Here is a 13745-nt window from a genome sequence, read left to right as displayed (position 1 = left end):
CTTGTTGCTTTCACAAATTATTATGTCCTACTGTATGCGATCTCTCTATAACAGATGTCTTTAACTATAACACATTTCTACTTTTTCTCCAACGTTCCAATAAATGTGTTCATGTGTATATGTGTACAAGTAAACAAATAAATAAATAAATATATATATATATATATATATATATCAAACAAACATAAAATAAAATTACATGAACAATGAAATCATCTATATATATATAATATTCACACAAAATATATAAAGAGAGATAGGAAATTCCTGAAGGTAACAAATGTGCACATTGGCCATATTGTGCAAACTACTCAAAACATGCCCCCCCCCCCTGGAATTGTGGATAAAAACCCCATTAGAATGACGATCAAATATCAGTACCATACTAAAAAAAATAGTAATAAAAACAATGGGTAAGGTTTAAGAAAGGGAATGTGAGTGGTACCATGCATCAAGACTCAAGGCATTCATGCCAAGAGGACCAAGAAGAGAGGACCTACAAAGCAAGGACCAAGAGAGAGAGGGAAAGCAAAAAAAAAAAAAAAAAAAAAAAAAAACGGAAAGAAAAAAGGCATGCAAAGTCAAATGAGGGAAGAAGGTGGAGGGTGGTGGGTTAGGATAAGGGCCCCATGAGGACCACCACCACCAGCAACCCATCACGCCCACTTCATCCATCCATTTGGATGAATGAATGATACCAGGACGGACGAGGAGGAGGTGGTGGATGGACGGTGGGGGTCGGAAAGCGGGACCCGGTTGCTAAAAGGGCAAGGGGCCAAGTGGCGAGCACAGAGAGGGGACAGGTCATGAAAAGGTGCCAGGCTGCTGCCAGGCATTGCCCACATCCACCCCCACCTCTTCTACTTCTACCCCAACCCCTTTCTTACTGCCAGCCAGGCAGGCCGGTGTGGTAACAGTTGTCCATCCAGTGTTAACGAATGAATCTGGATCCATCTACTAAATTCATTCATCCTCCGATGCTTCCAGAAGTCCAGCAACTGTGTGTTGACTCTGGAGATGGTGGGTCAATACGGTGGGCTCTGGCCCACCATGGAATTTCGCGCTTTCCATCTACGGAATTACATTTATGTGTACAATGTACATATAGACCCACAAATTTACACACACACACACACATATATATATATATATATACATGGAGAGATAGAGATAGGTAGGTTTGACGGGTTGGTACTAAAGGGATTCAATATTCCACAAACGTGTGAACATGTTTTCGTTTAAATGTTTTTTAAATGTATGCTTTGCTGGTTAGGCTTCTACATTCAGATAGTTAATAATATAATAGTAATAAGTGTGGATTGTTTTGAATGAATCTTAGTTTTTTGTTTAATGTAAGTGATAAAAGAGAACATTGTACACAAAGACATGCCAAGTTGTTGCATAGCCATAACATAAGTGTATAAACATGTTGTTTTGTACAATGATGTAAACTTGCTATACTTGAGAGTAGAAAAAGGCACATGCTTTCAAATTGTTTACAGTATTGTTGTTTGTTAAAGCCAAATCTAAACTTTAGTGAGTTGATTTGCATTTTCAAAAATGATTTAAATGGGTAATGTTTTTTCTTTTTCTTTTCTTTCAGCATCTTCACATGAATACTATTTGAAAGTGTATAAATGGAATGTGTTTCTGAAAGAAGTTCTCAATCATGTATGTATATACAAAAACGTATACATATTCATACACTCCCACACCCCTGCTGAAAAGAAAAATCGAAAAGGCAGAAAAAGTGAATCGAGAAAAAGTGATCGGCTCAAACTATATATAAAAGTCGCCTAATAGGGAAAAATAGAAACTACCACCACCTTCGTCCACCAAAACAACAATGACTCCAAGCAGGATGTCGTCTCACGACGCGAACAAGGGAATAATAAACAAAATCTAGCGGAATCCCAAAATAGCACAAAGCCCATAGGTACGTGAGGGTATGTCCAAATCAAGGTCAAAAGGAGAAGTTGACGGGGAGGTTGAAGAGGGCGGGAGGGACAAACGAACGAATGAACAAACAATAATAGATGAATGAATAGAAGGATGAATGAAACCAGGAACAGTAAGTACGCAGGTGAGCATGGGGGATGAGATCGATCCCTTGACGCAGCATCCAGCGGGAAACAGCTTGCAAAGCTATAGGCCAGTCAGTATCTCGATACCAGTAAAACTCCCACTTACCGCCGCTGGGGTCGCCACAAGTGTATGAAGTGGCATGGAAGCTGCGACCCTGCGGAGCTCCAACTCACCCACATTCCCCCCACACCCCTACTTGGCGTATCAACACCGGCTTGGTCGCGATGCTGATTCCAAAGCAGCTCTCTGCTGCGTCGATTCTTATAGTTTCCTAGGATGGATGAAAGTGGGTTATTATTTATTTATAGTTATTTCTATTTCTCACCGGGTGACAACGCTCGCCGCTCTGGAGCTGGTTAATTACAGGGGTGGCGGATTTGATGCCATAACGTGGGTTTGGATGTGCGCAGGGTGAAAATGGAGCTGCCCTGCGGAGCCAGCAGGAGGAGGGAGGTCGACGTCTTTACGCGGAATGGGAAGTTACCTATTGCGGAGTTGACCCACTGCGACGAGAGGGAGGTGCGGTGGGGTGGGGTCGGGGAGGGAAGGAGGGGGGAGGTAAGGACTGGGAAACAATTGGGCTCCTGGTGGTGGTGAATGATATGCATAAGAGCTTGCTGTGTAGGAGAGGAAAGAACATGGGTTTCCTGAAAGAGTGGCGACCGTTCCTCCCTCCCTAACTCTCACTTTAGCCTTCCACTCTCGAGCTGCACTCAGCGCTCTTTGCTACTTGTGCCTGACACAGCCCTCTCTTGTAGCGAAACTACTTGTTCTCTACTGCATTTCGTCTTGGACCCGTCCTTCAGGCCATTCCTGATCTCCCCTTCCCGTTGGATCTCCATCTCTACCAGGAACCTTCAGGTTAGCTTTACCTCGCTCGGACATGCCTCCATCTCCGTGCTGCAGTTCTCGCTGTATGCGCCGCACCGGTTGTGCTTGCTGTATAGTCACGCATTGTGGATCGCGCTTGTTCTCATAGTTCGGGCATAGCACTGTTACACTGTTTATGTTTTCTACGGGTCGTTTGTGTGTCAACATAGGTCGAAAGCTTTCACTTGCGAGTCGATGATGTGAGACGTTGATAAACCGAGGCCCGTCTGTTTGATAGCTCGATGCCAGTACCTGAGTTTGACGAGTAGTACACAATAGAAACCTTCGTTATTCCTCACGAAATAATAGCTGGGAATTAGTTTCAGAGATCTGCATTTCGTTCCCTGCGATCAAAACAATCGAAGATCAGAGGGGATGTCGCTCGTTTCTTATTTTGAAATTTGGCTATCGAATGAATTGCCATTATAATATTGCTTTAATCTATGATTCGCCTTGCCCACAGATTGAGGAGTGGAGCTAGTACAAGAAGATAACCAGTCCAGCTGAGCTGGCTCACGGTTTTCACGATCATTGACCCCCCTAATGACCGCGCTCAGTCTGATGGCAGTTAGAAACAATGCTGTCCGGTACCGTGCTGCCGCGGACATCCTCCTATTCGCACTTATCGTGGTAGCAGCAGTGGCTGAAGCTCCATCCGCAGATCCCAATGCAACCTCTGAGGAAGACAGATGGGTTCACGCATCCCGTGCACTTCCATTTCATTTGTTTGTGAAAAGCACCCTCCACGTCAACAGCAAGTTTCTCGTTGTGGATCAAGCCCCCGACGTCAAGTACCACAATGGACCCATTTTGACAGGAGATAGGAGATCTACCCTCAAAGTGCATGTGGTGTTCTACGGATCTTGGAGCCGAGCCCAAAAGGCTATCATTCAATCGTTCTTGAGCTCTTTCTCTGCTCCTAAGGCAGCGAGGAATTTTCCAACTGTCCAGGGATGGTGGGCAATCACCAGGGGATTCAAGAATACCAGGAAGGTGTCTGTCGCGCCGTATGTTGTACTCGGTAGCCAGGTTCACGACTGGAAATACAGTCTAGGTAAGAGATTGAAGCAGACATACATCGAGAAGCTAGTGGTTTCATCACTTAAGAATGGGTTGGCGCTTGACGCTTCTGGTTTGTATATCGTTCTCACTTCTCAGGATGTTAGCGTCCAAGGATTTTGCAGCTCCTTGTGTGGCACTCATTCCGTTATCCCTGCACAAACGCTCAGCAAAATGAACAAGCTTCCATATGTGTGGGTTGGTAACTCAGCCAAGTTCTGTGGTGGATACTGCGCATGGCCGTTTTTTAAGCCATTGCCAGGAACTGGATTTGATGTTCCCCCGTTGAAATCCCCTAATGGTGACGCGGGAGTGGATGGAATGATCATCAACATTGGAGCCATGATTGCCGGCGCTGCCACTAACCCTTACGGCCGCGGGTACTTCCAGGGCGATCCCGCAGACCCTCTGGAGGTTGCAGGAGTATGCGCAGGAATTTATGGAGCTAACTCTTTCCCTGGAATGCCCGGGGACCTCCTCAAGGATTCTCGCGGTGCTAGCTTCAATGTGTACGGTGCTAACCGCCGTAAATTCCTTGTGCCATGGATGTACAGTCCAAGGACCAAGCAGTGCGCGGGTCAGGCATAACTTGCTCCCCACAATAATACGACGCGTGATTCGACCGACTAATGCTTTCGTTTGCCTTCTTGGTGACCCAAGGCGTTCTGCGCGCCACAATTTAGTCCTGGTGAATGGCATGTGTAGATTTGTTAACAATCCACTACAATTTTTCTTTTTTCTCTTTTTTTTTTTTTTTTTTTTCATCTCTGTCCCCCCCTCCCCCCCAATGTGTACACGCTTGGAAGTAGGACTATTACTTGGTGTTCGCCCTTAGCAAGTGTGGGCTGGCTATTTTGCTAACTTCCCCACAAAGCAAGACTGGACTACTCTTAGCCGTTTCCATTAGAAAGACCTGGCTGATTGTCGCCTGTCCAATGTGAAACGCTGTCAGATCAATGCATAGTGAACTCTCTGCAAGTTGATGCAAAGCATACTCTGCGCAAGAGCAAATCATGGTTTCCTTAAGTAATAATTATTCGATGCGTTATGCATCAAACTACAAACCTATTGATTGGTGCGTGCAATGGACATGTCATCTTGAAATTGGTGATGATAATCCACCTTTCTTTGTTCTATCTTACTCCACAGTGTTTTCCTTTCTATCGTCGTTTAAGTTGCCCAAGCGTCCACCCACTGCTGATTGACAAAAACATAATTCTTTTATTTCCTTGACTTGTAACCGCCTTGATGAACTCCTTACAGAAAAAACAAATCTCCACACTAATACATGGCATGATCCACTTCACTCAAAGGAATGATGAGTAAACATGCCTAAATTGTAGGTGAGGCTGAAAACAAGGGAGTGCTCGTCGCTCCTCTAAATACAGCGTTTGGTACATGTGGGACACGAAGTTATTCCAGAAATTTAGCCCTAGTATGTGCAGTTCCCCGAAGTGGAGTCATCCTATGATTGTGAATGAATGCCGCAGTCTGAGATTAGAATGGCGTTAGCTGTGTTTTACCTGTACAATCTCATTCCTCCGGATTGCGCCTGCCTCTGGATCCGTGAAGATACTTCATTCTCGTTGACATCCTCTTCTCCCTCTTGCTAGTTCAACTGCTACGTCGGCATTTTGTTATTACCTGCACTTCTTCATTGATCACATCTGACTTAACGGTTTGAGAGCAGGGCTGTGGCGTGTCCTGTGCACTGTCAACAACGGTCTCATGAAGTCTCATGAAGAATCCCTACCCTGGTCTCTGCCAACCATGCGCTTGCTCACACATGACTTCATGGACTTATCATTGGCGTGTACTCTGCATTCATATCACCTTGTCACATTATATCTGTAAAGGCAGCTTCTATTCAACCTCTTTCAATTCACACTTCACCATGTGAGGTATTGCACCTTACATCCAATCCACTGTCAATACCACTGTACGATTCTATAGAGCGTAGAGTTTCCAGCTAAGCTTTTCACAGTGCCAGTGTCAATTGCCTTGTTTAAAATGAGAGAATGGCTAACGTAATGGAAAACACATACTACAAAAGCATGAAATAGTGTAAAGCATGCACAGTGAAGTGACGATGAACAATGAGCAGCGAAGACATGGAATCAAATGGACATGCCGGAATGATTTTTTTTTTTTTTTTTTTTTTTTTTCTTTCAGTTAGAGACATTCACTGTGCCTTGCTCTCTCATCAAGTATTTCAAGAGTTTTCGCTCCTCGTGCCATTTCAATTCTATGGGTACGTGGGGTCGAACAACCATCACGTTTTTTGTGTAATGTATCCCCTGATTAAAACTGGTCGGGTTATAAAATCCTGCATTCATTATGCGTTGCTCGGAAATTGTGTGGCTTTTGAAGTTCAAGTTATATGGCAAATGGTTTTTTTCACTATGTCTGTGTGAGCAATAGCTACAATTTCTGTACTCATACTGAATCATTTGAATGAATTATAAGTGACAATTTGACGGTTGCTACACTGCAAGCTGCTGGAAAAATTGCTCCACGTTTCTAATTTTATCTATTTGGTACTATTATCAGAGAAATAATGGAGTCAAACAGAAGGTTTACTATGTCCATAAATAATCTCACTGCTTTCACGACACAAAAAGTATCAAACATCAAGTGAGAAAGTGGAAGAAAGTAGTAGATGCAAGAAACATCACTGTTTTTTTTTTACAGTCAAATTGATGTGTTAAAGAGTACATACAACAGCAATACTAGGCACAATTAACTTCCTTTCAAACGTAAACCCAGCAATCGCGTCACCCATTTCTACAATCTCAGCTCATTGAAAATTGGATCAACCCTTCCGTCCCACTCCTCTTCATACAACTTTAACATTCTCTCTGCCAACGTAACACCTGCGCCCAGCATTCGTTCCACAAGCAGTTAAGAACTCATACGCGAATTCAGAGCCATGATCTTCGTTAAATTCAATCTAGATGGACTGGGTCAATCATTCAAACAATCACCAATTGGATACCAAATTTCGAAATGGACGAATAAATTACCTGTTGTAGCAACTTCCTCAAGGGGAGCCAAGAACTTGCCCTCCTGAAGGCCTCGTCGAGCCAATCCATCCTTTGCGAGCTTGAGGACATCTTTTGCTACATCCTGCAGCGTACCTTCTCGGAATGGAGTTAGGATTCCTTGATTTGGTACCTCCTTCCGAAGAAATCCACGATCGTCATTACTCCAGTCACGGATGATGTCGAGACAATTCTTTAGTGATTGCTCATCGTACAGCAACCCTACCTGCGTCCACAGTTTGTACACGAGTCCATCAGTGCCAGCTGCATTTACTTTACATTGCATTCTCACACTTAGATTCAATTTACTACCAGGTTACTTAGTACAATAAGAAGAAATATACAGAAGCATGAGAAATCTAGTTCTGAATCCGCATCCGTAGTAACCGTGTTTGCATTGCAAAACTCACCCAGAATGCAGGAAGTGCATTGAGGAAATCCTTCGGACAGCAATCTGCTCCCCTCATTTCCAAGTATTTCTTCAGCCTCACCTCAGGGTACATAGTTCCAAGGTGATTCATCCAGTCATTGAGAGATGGCTTCTCTCCTGGATACGCCTCCAACTTTCCAGCCATAAAATTCTATAATGAAATGCACATACGATTTTCTGTTACCAACAGCACCCATATCCATTACAATCATGTGAGTGACGCATTTGTTTCTCATGATTATTCGATGAAGTGAAACGCTTGGTTACCTTAAACGATGCGCCGGAGACGTCTCTCCAGTTATCGTTGCGGTGCACCATCAACATTGGCACATTCAAGGCATACTCCGTGTATTTCTCAAACCTAGGGAATCACAACCAGGTTACATAATATCATAAGCTCCCACACGAATTTACGATAAACAATCATAACATCAATTTGTAAGGCTAGGTTTATATGGGTATTTTCGACTCACCCAAAGTCGTCATCAAATACGAAGGGTAACTCGCCTGTTCGATCGTCGTCAAATTGTGACCAGAGAAAACTGCCAATGACGATTCTCAAAGCATAAGCAGCAGCTTGTACATTGATGGTTAAACAATGAACACTAACATCCAAAAAAAAATCTATACATTTTAAAGAATTGTGACTAAATTATTTTTATATGCTAATTGACGACTTACCTTCTGTAAGTCTTGTACCCAGCAGGCTTCCCTTCCCAAAAAGGCGAATTCGCAAAAAGCGCCGTTGCAAGCTAATAGGAAAAACGTTAAACGAGCAAGCTGTTAGAGAAAATACGACTCCAATTTTATTTTATTTTATCTATTTATTTAAATTTATTTCAACTAGCGTCTGAAAGTAAAAGACTGCTATGACATGACAAGCCATCACAGAATCTCTGCGTATTTGGTTTCTTTCAATTGAAAGATTCTCATGTAATAAACTCACCGGCTGCAAGGATAGCCCCACTCGGAGCTTGTTGATCATATCCTGCTCTGAATCGAAGTCCAAGTTCACCTATCAAACAAGCCATCAGTAGCATGTCAATATCCACCAGAGCTACAACTTAAATGTGTTGGAAGTTGAAACATTTATTTCAATTAGAACATTTATTGAACAAGATTGTGGGGTCAAGAGGAGTACCTGAGCTGTGCAAGTTTGGTACATGGTTTCAAATCCGACTTCGGTGATTACAATTTTGGGAAAGTAATCTTTTATCACTTGATACCTGGCCTGCAGTTAATACCACCCAACGACAACCAGACAAGAGTTAACCTACATTCTGCTGTTTCTCAGACAAAAGGTACAACACGTTTAAATTGTGAAACGGAGTTCGGTTTGGCCTGATCAGTTCATGTTAACCCCACCTTAGGCACATTCGGTCGCTCTGACAGTGGCCACTTCGGCTCATATCCAATGCCCGCGAACCTTAATCCCAGCTCCTTGCCGATAATGTTCACCTACAGAAAGCAAACACCCATAGGACATCGATTCCACCGCAAGGATTCGTAAATTTTAGCACAGATACCGCGTCAATCCAAGAAGCAGTAGAATTCTCCACAAATGTTTTGATATGAGAGCCTCTCACCTGTTCGAGATGTGTATCAAGCTCGCGTTGGCATGCATGGACATCTTTCAAGGGCGCACCGCTCAACTCGAATTGACCTCCGGGTTCCAGCGAAACACTTGCACCGTCCTGCACAGTTTCAGCAACCCCTTGCATTCTCTATCTCACCTGAGAAATTACACCTTAAATTCGGCTATCAGAGACGGACTTCGACGTTGAGATATCAGAAGTGGTGCACAGAGGGTTCTGGAAGAAAAGTGATTGCACCTTCGATAATCCGATGATGTTTTCACCTTCCATTACTCTCTCATATCCAAAGCGAGACGCCATTCCATCGAGCAGCTTGCTGATTTGATCGAAAGTCATACGCTTCAAAGTGTCCAGCTGAAATCCCAGCTTCTCGTGCTCGGTCCCAATCCTCCACTCCGATTTCGGCTTACATCCGCTTCGAAGGAAGTCCACAAGATCCTCCTTAGTGAGATCCTTCCCCCGTGCGGCGGCTTTGGCAGCTGCTTCTTCAACAGCCGGACTGGACGCAACAATGTGCGATGTATGTCTGCCTTCGTGCGGCCTCCAGCTCGTCCAAGCTGGGGCGGATCTCACTACGTTTCTATCGCGGAAGCTCACCCGCCCCGACCCGTTTGCGCCTCCTCTGCTTCCCGCTCGATGCCACCTCATGTGGACGATGCTACCCATCGCATTCTTTCCAAACGCAGTGACTGTTCCCGGAGCGAACGCCATCTCTCTGAATGGCAACAACCTCGATGTTATTCGCTTCAGGGTCTGAAATCGACTCACACCAGCACCTGCATTGTCATTCAACAACACGGTGGATGAATTAATACCACCTATAATTAACAAGAACCCCGCAAAGCATGTCGAGAACACTCTGCGGAGAGCTTTACCAGGGACAGCATGCTAATGCAAGATGCAAGACGTTGATCGCGTTGCTCGTATGATTGTGTTGTGGTCAACACACACCTAATCCACTGCACATAAATCTCCTCCCTCGGCTAGTTTAACTCCCTCCTCCTCAGATATACAATATGGGAGCCACACTGGCTGCTGCACCCGAACTCACCCACAGAATCACGCAATTGACAAGGATATCAGTGCTCAGTCGAGTTGCTGCATATTTGAAGCAACTCGGCAAGTATTTATGTTTGTTTATTTTCCTCCGACAAGCTTCATTAAAGCATCACGAGCAGGGCACCGACTGAAGCCACGAGAGACGATGATCCATCGAGGCCTGCCTTTCGGGGATTCCTCCACAACGGACCAAGTGTCACGACCAAGTGTCACGAGAACGCTGTCACATGCCTCGCGTGACCCCCCTTTCCAGGGTTCGACACCATGGTGATCCTGCCAGTTGTGCGATTCTCATTCCCCCACAATATTCTATAACCAATTCATGGTAGCTCCTCTTGCCACATAATCCCCAAGTCCACGTCTCTGTCAAGTCAAGATGAGAGCGTAGCAACAACAGTCATTCATGGCTGCGTGGAGCTCAACGGCTGTACAGAGCCAGCCCGTGCAGGGCTGGAGATCGGCGATGGGTGGTTTGTCATTTCCAACCTCATCGCCAAGTGGGAAAAAAGCGGGCCTCTAAAGAAGTTATTTGATAAGCGCAATGGCTTGATTGCAATCAGCCTGGTGATGTAAAACTTCATGCAGCAGCAATCCTCCTTCCTTCCTTCCTGGTGACCGACAAGCTTGCCGGCTGCTGCAGAAAAATGTGGGGTGAATGGGTGCGGTGGCTATGTGAAGGAAAGGGAAGGGAAGGAAAGGAAAGGAAGTGGTAGTGAGATCATCATCATACAATCACACAAAAAGCATGGGGCACTGGCAGGAACGCCGCGACCCACGCGGCAATCGGCGTGGCAACAGGACGCGGGAAATTTTCTCGACGCGAATAAACTCTTGACACGTGTCGGTGACAATAGATGCATTTTGGAGCACGCACTTCGTGTATATGGATGAATCAATAATTGTTTATTCATTCATCCGTGGTTGCCTTCCTAACTCACTAATGCATACTTGGCTGCTGGTTGAGAATCAATCAATCAATCCCCATAATTAATTAATTAAGCATTGCAAGGAAGGAAAGGAATGTGAAATTGAAATCCAAATTGAAGGCTTGGTAGTTCCAAGTGTTTTTTTGAAGCTGCATACTAATTGATTTGGTAGCTTTATACATGTAGCCGAAGGGCAAGAGAATAGTCCCAGGAAAAGTAGTCAAATAAAAAAGTCAAGTTAAAGGAGCCTATGTCACATTGAATTAAATTGAATTACAAAATTAAAGTTTGAGTGTGTGGTTCAAACCAAAGACCTATAGGCAATAAAGATTATTATTATTTTTTTTTGTTTTGTTTTGTTTGTTTGTTTAGTAGAGCCAATGACTACTACTTCAAAGTTCTAAAATAAGTTTATTTTGTAGTATTAATTAAAGAATTTGAATGTATATAGAATAAAATTTTTAATCTTAAAATAATTAAAAATAATTAAAAAAGGATTTCAAAAAAAAATTAATATATTAAATAAATTAAAGTATTATAATAATTATCATAATATAATTTAACCTTTAAATATATTTTTAGGATTTACTAATATAACAAATATATAGTATTATCTTTGCTAGGTTATAGGATTACTTTATCCTCTAAAATATACCTTATAGGAGTTTAAAACTTATCAAGGTTGCTAAAATCATGAATTTGCTTGAGTGTACACTTCTTGCTTGCTTAATATATTTTCTTATGTACATCCAACACCCTAGCATTGTATATAATATTGCACTTCACCAATACCTAGCAATTGCAGATTTGCAGACAAAAGAATGCACAACCTTTGATCTTATAGACAATTTTAGCTAAGTAGGCCAAAATCAAGTTTAAGCTTGCAAAAACACCCTCATAAGTCAATATTAGCAAGATTTTGATGAAACCTGACAAGTATAAAGTAATGGATAATAAAAGACTTCAAATAAAGTACTCGATGATAGTTAACTTTTTCTACCTCAAAGAAGCACTTACTCTGTTGGTTCTCCAACGTGAATTTCAAAATGTGATATTGTCATTAGAGCTCATTAAGAAGTATAATTGATGCTGTGTAGAGATGCTTATAATCTTCAAAGACAAAAATTAAGTTTTTGAGTAGTTGGTTTGAAAAATTTCTTTCTCACTACAAGTTGAAAGTTAGCAAAATATATAGAGAGGCAGACTCAGTTGATCAAGTTGGTATTGATGCAGCAATGCTTGTTTTGTACACCTACATTACAAGTTGTAATTTATGTGATGTGTATAATATGGATAAAATAAGATTATTCTATAATATGATGCCAGACCAAATCATTATTCAATTATAAATTGCAAGCTATAAAAAAAATAAAAAAAAATCAAGGATCATTATTATGTTTACAATAAATGCCAATAGAATCTATAAATTATCATTTTTTTTTATTGGCCATGCTCACAAGCCTTGCTACTTTAATCATTGCACAAATAATCAATTGGATTTTTATTATTATTCTAATAAAAAAGAATAGATAATTAAATTTTTTATTTTAAGAATGGCTAAAAAAATCTTGACAAAGAGATGAATAGAGTATGTTTATGGATCCTTCTCTTCAAGACAATGCACCATCACACTTTACAAATGATCCGATTTCTTCTAACGTTGATATTTGTATGCTTCTTCTAAATATCACTTTGAAGATTTAGCCAATAGATGCTCGAATTATTAGAGCATTTAAGCAATATTATCAACACTTCTATTCACAAAATGTGCTTGACAAGGACAAGCAAAATGAGCTCAATCTAAAGGATGTCTTATATGAAAATCTATAATCTTCTTACAAAAATTCATCTTTTATATCATGAATTTTATCATAGCTCTATATCTCCATCTTTCAAATATATATATAAAGTCTTAACTTCCAAAAATCCCTTTACTTTGTATAAAATATCCAAATTATTACAAAATCCTTTAAAAATATTTTTTTCCTACAAAGATTTTTTTTTTTCTCTAAATTTAAAAAATTCGTATCTCTTGTTTCAAATTTTTAATTTTTTTCAAATTTCTAAATAATGTAGTCTTTATCCTTAAGTTTTATCATAAAAAAATAAACTATAAATCTACTATAGAGTGTTGAGCATCTTAGAGACTGTCACGAACATATACATGTAAGCCTTTAATTACATATATAAATAGGTAGAAGTAAATAAAAATAAATAAAAGTAAGTTAATTCTATAATATTTGCTATAGAAACTTTTTAGAAGCTTAATAGATGCTACTTTGACTTTATACGTGTCTTTAATTGATTTTTTGGATTAGAAACGTGGTCAACTAGTTGGCCATGTGCCACACATGTTGTTAGCTTGAAGACCAAGCTAACTATGTAATCCACATGTAGAAAAACTTGTCTTGTAAGTCAAGGCATGTATCCTATAAAGTCAACACATATTGGAGGTCTTATAGAACATTGTCACGTAGTCCTTAGTTAGATAATATATATAGAGACAAGAATGAAGCGTTCTTCACTCTTGTCAACTCTTTTCTTGCTTCTAGTTTAGTTTCAAGGGTCTCTAGTTTTTTTTATCTTTTGGCAATAGGCATTCATATTTCTTTCTTAATATACATATTGAGTTATTTCTATTCTATCATCTTTCTTTGAGAGAAGTTTTACTTGTTTATTT

The 13745-nt window shown here is 41.3% G+C and overlaps 2 protein-coding genes across 4 annotated transcripts; one reads left to right on the top strand and one right to left on the bottom strand.

The window, feature by feature from the left end:
* The first annotated feature begins 2736 nt into the window (after positions 1-2736).
* Positions 2737-5082, top strand: LOC112275284 (protein PHOSPHATE-INDUCED 1). The gene is made up of 2 exons (XM_024505526.3): positions 2737-2946; positions 3419-5082. The coding sequence occupies exon 2, from the start codon at positions 3499-3501 to the stop codon at positions 4600-4602; it is 1104 nt and encodes a 367-aa protein (XP_024361294.1). The 5' UTR covers positions 2737-2946; positions 3419-3498; the 3' UTR covers positions 4603-5082.
* Positions 5083-6670: 1588 nt separating this feature from the next.
* On the bottom strand, positions 6671-10169 carry LOC112274747 (glutamate--cysteine ligase A, chloroplastic). Of its 3 annotated transcripts, none has more exons than XM_024504463.3 (12): positions 9956-10169; positions 9318-9856; positions 9072-9179; positions 8851-8943; positions 8627-8716; positions 8432-8500; positions 8167-8237; positions 7959-8027; positions 7753-7846; positions 7466-7636; positions 7038-7281; positions 6671-6887 (listed from the first exon to the last, which is right to left on the bottom strand). In XM_024504463.3, the coding sequence occupies exons 2-12, from the start codon at positions 9789-9791 to the stop codon at positions 6799-6801; spliced, it is 1572 nt and encodes a 523-aa protein (XP_024360231.1). In that variant the 5' UTR covers positions 9792-9856; positions 9956-10169; the 3' UTR covers positions 6671-6798. The 3 variants fall into 3 exon arrangements, with proteins under 3 accessions (XP_024360231.1, XP_024360230.1, XP_073386162.1); XM_024504462.3 differs by having other exon boundaries at positions 10032-10169; XM_073530061.2 differs by having other exon boundaries at positions 10132-10169.
* Positions 10170-13745: the final 3576 nt, after the last annotated feature.

The sequence above is a fragment of the Physcomitrium patens genome, chromosome 22 (assembly GCF_059467195.1).
Source record: "Physcomitrium patens ecotype Gransden chromosome 22, ASM5946719v1, whole genome shotgun sequence".
Taxonomy (NCBI): domain Eukaryota; kingdom Viridiplantae; phylum Streptophyta; class Bryopsida; order Funariales; family Funariaceae; genus Physcomitrium; species Physcomitrium patens.
The sequence above is the reverse complement of the archived record's forward strand: the minus strand, read 5'-3'. Positions and strand labels throughout refer to the sequence as shown.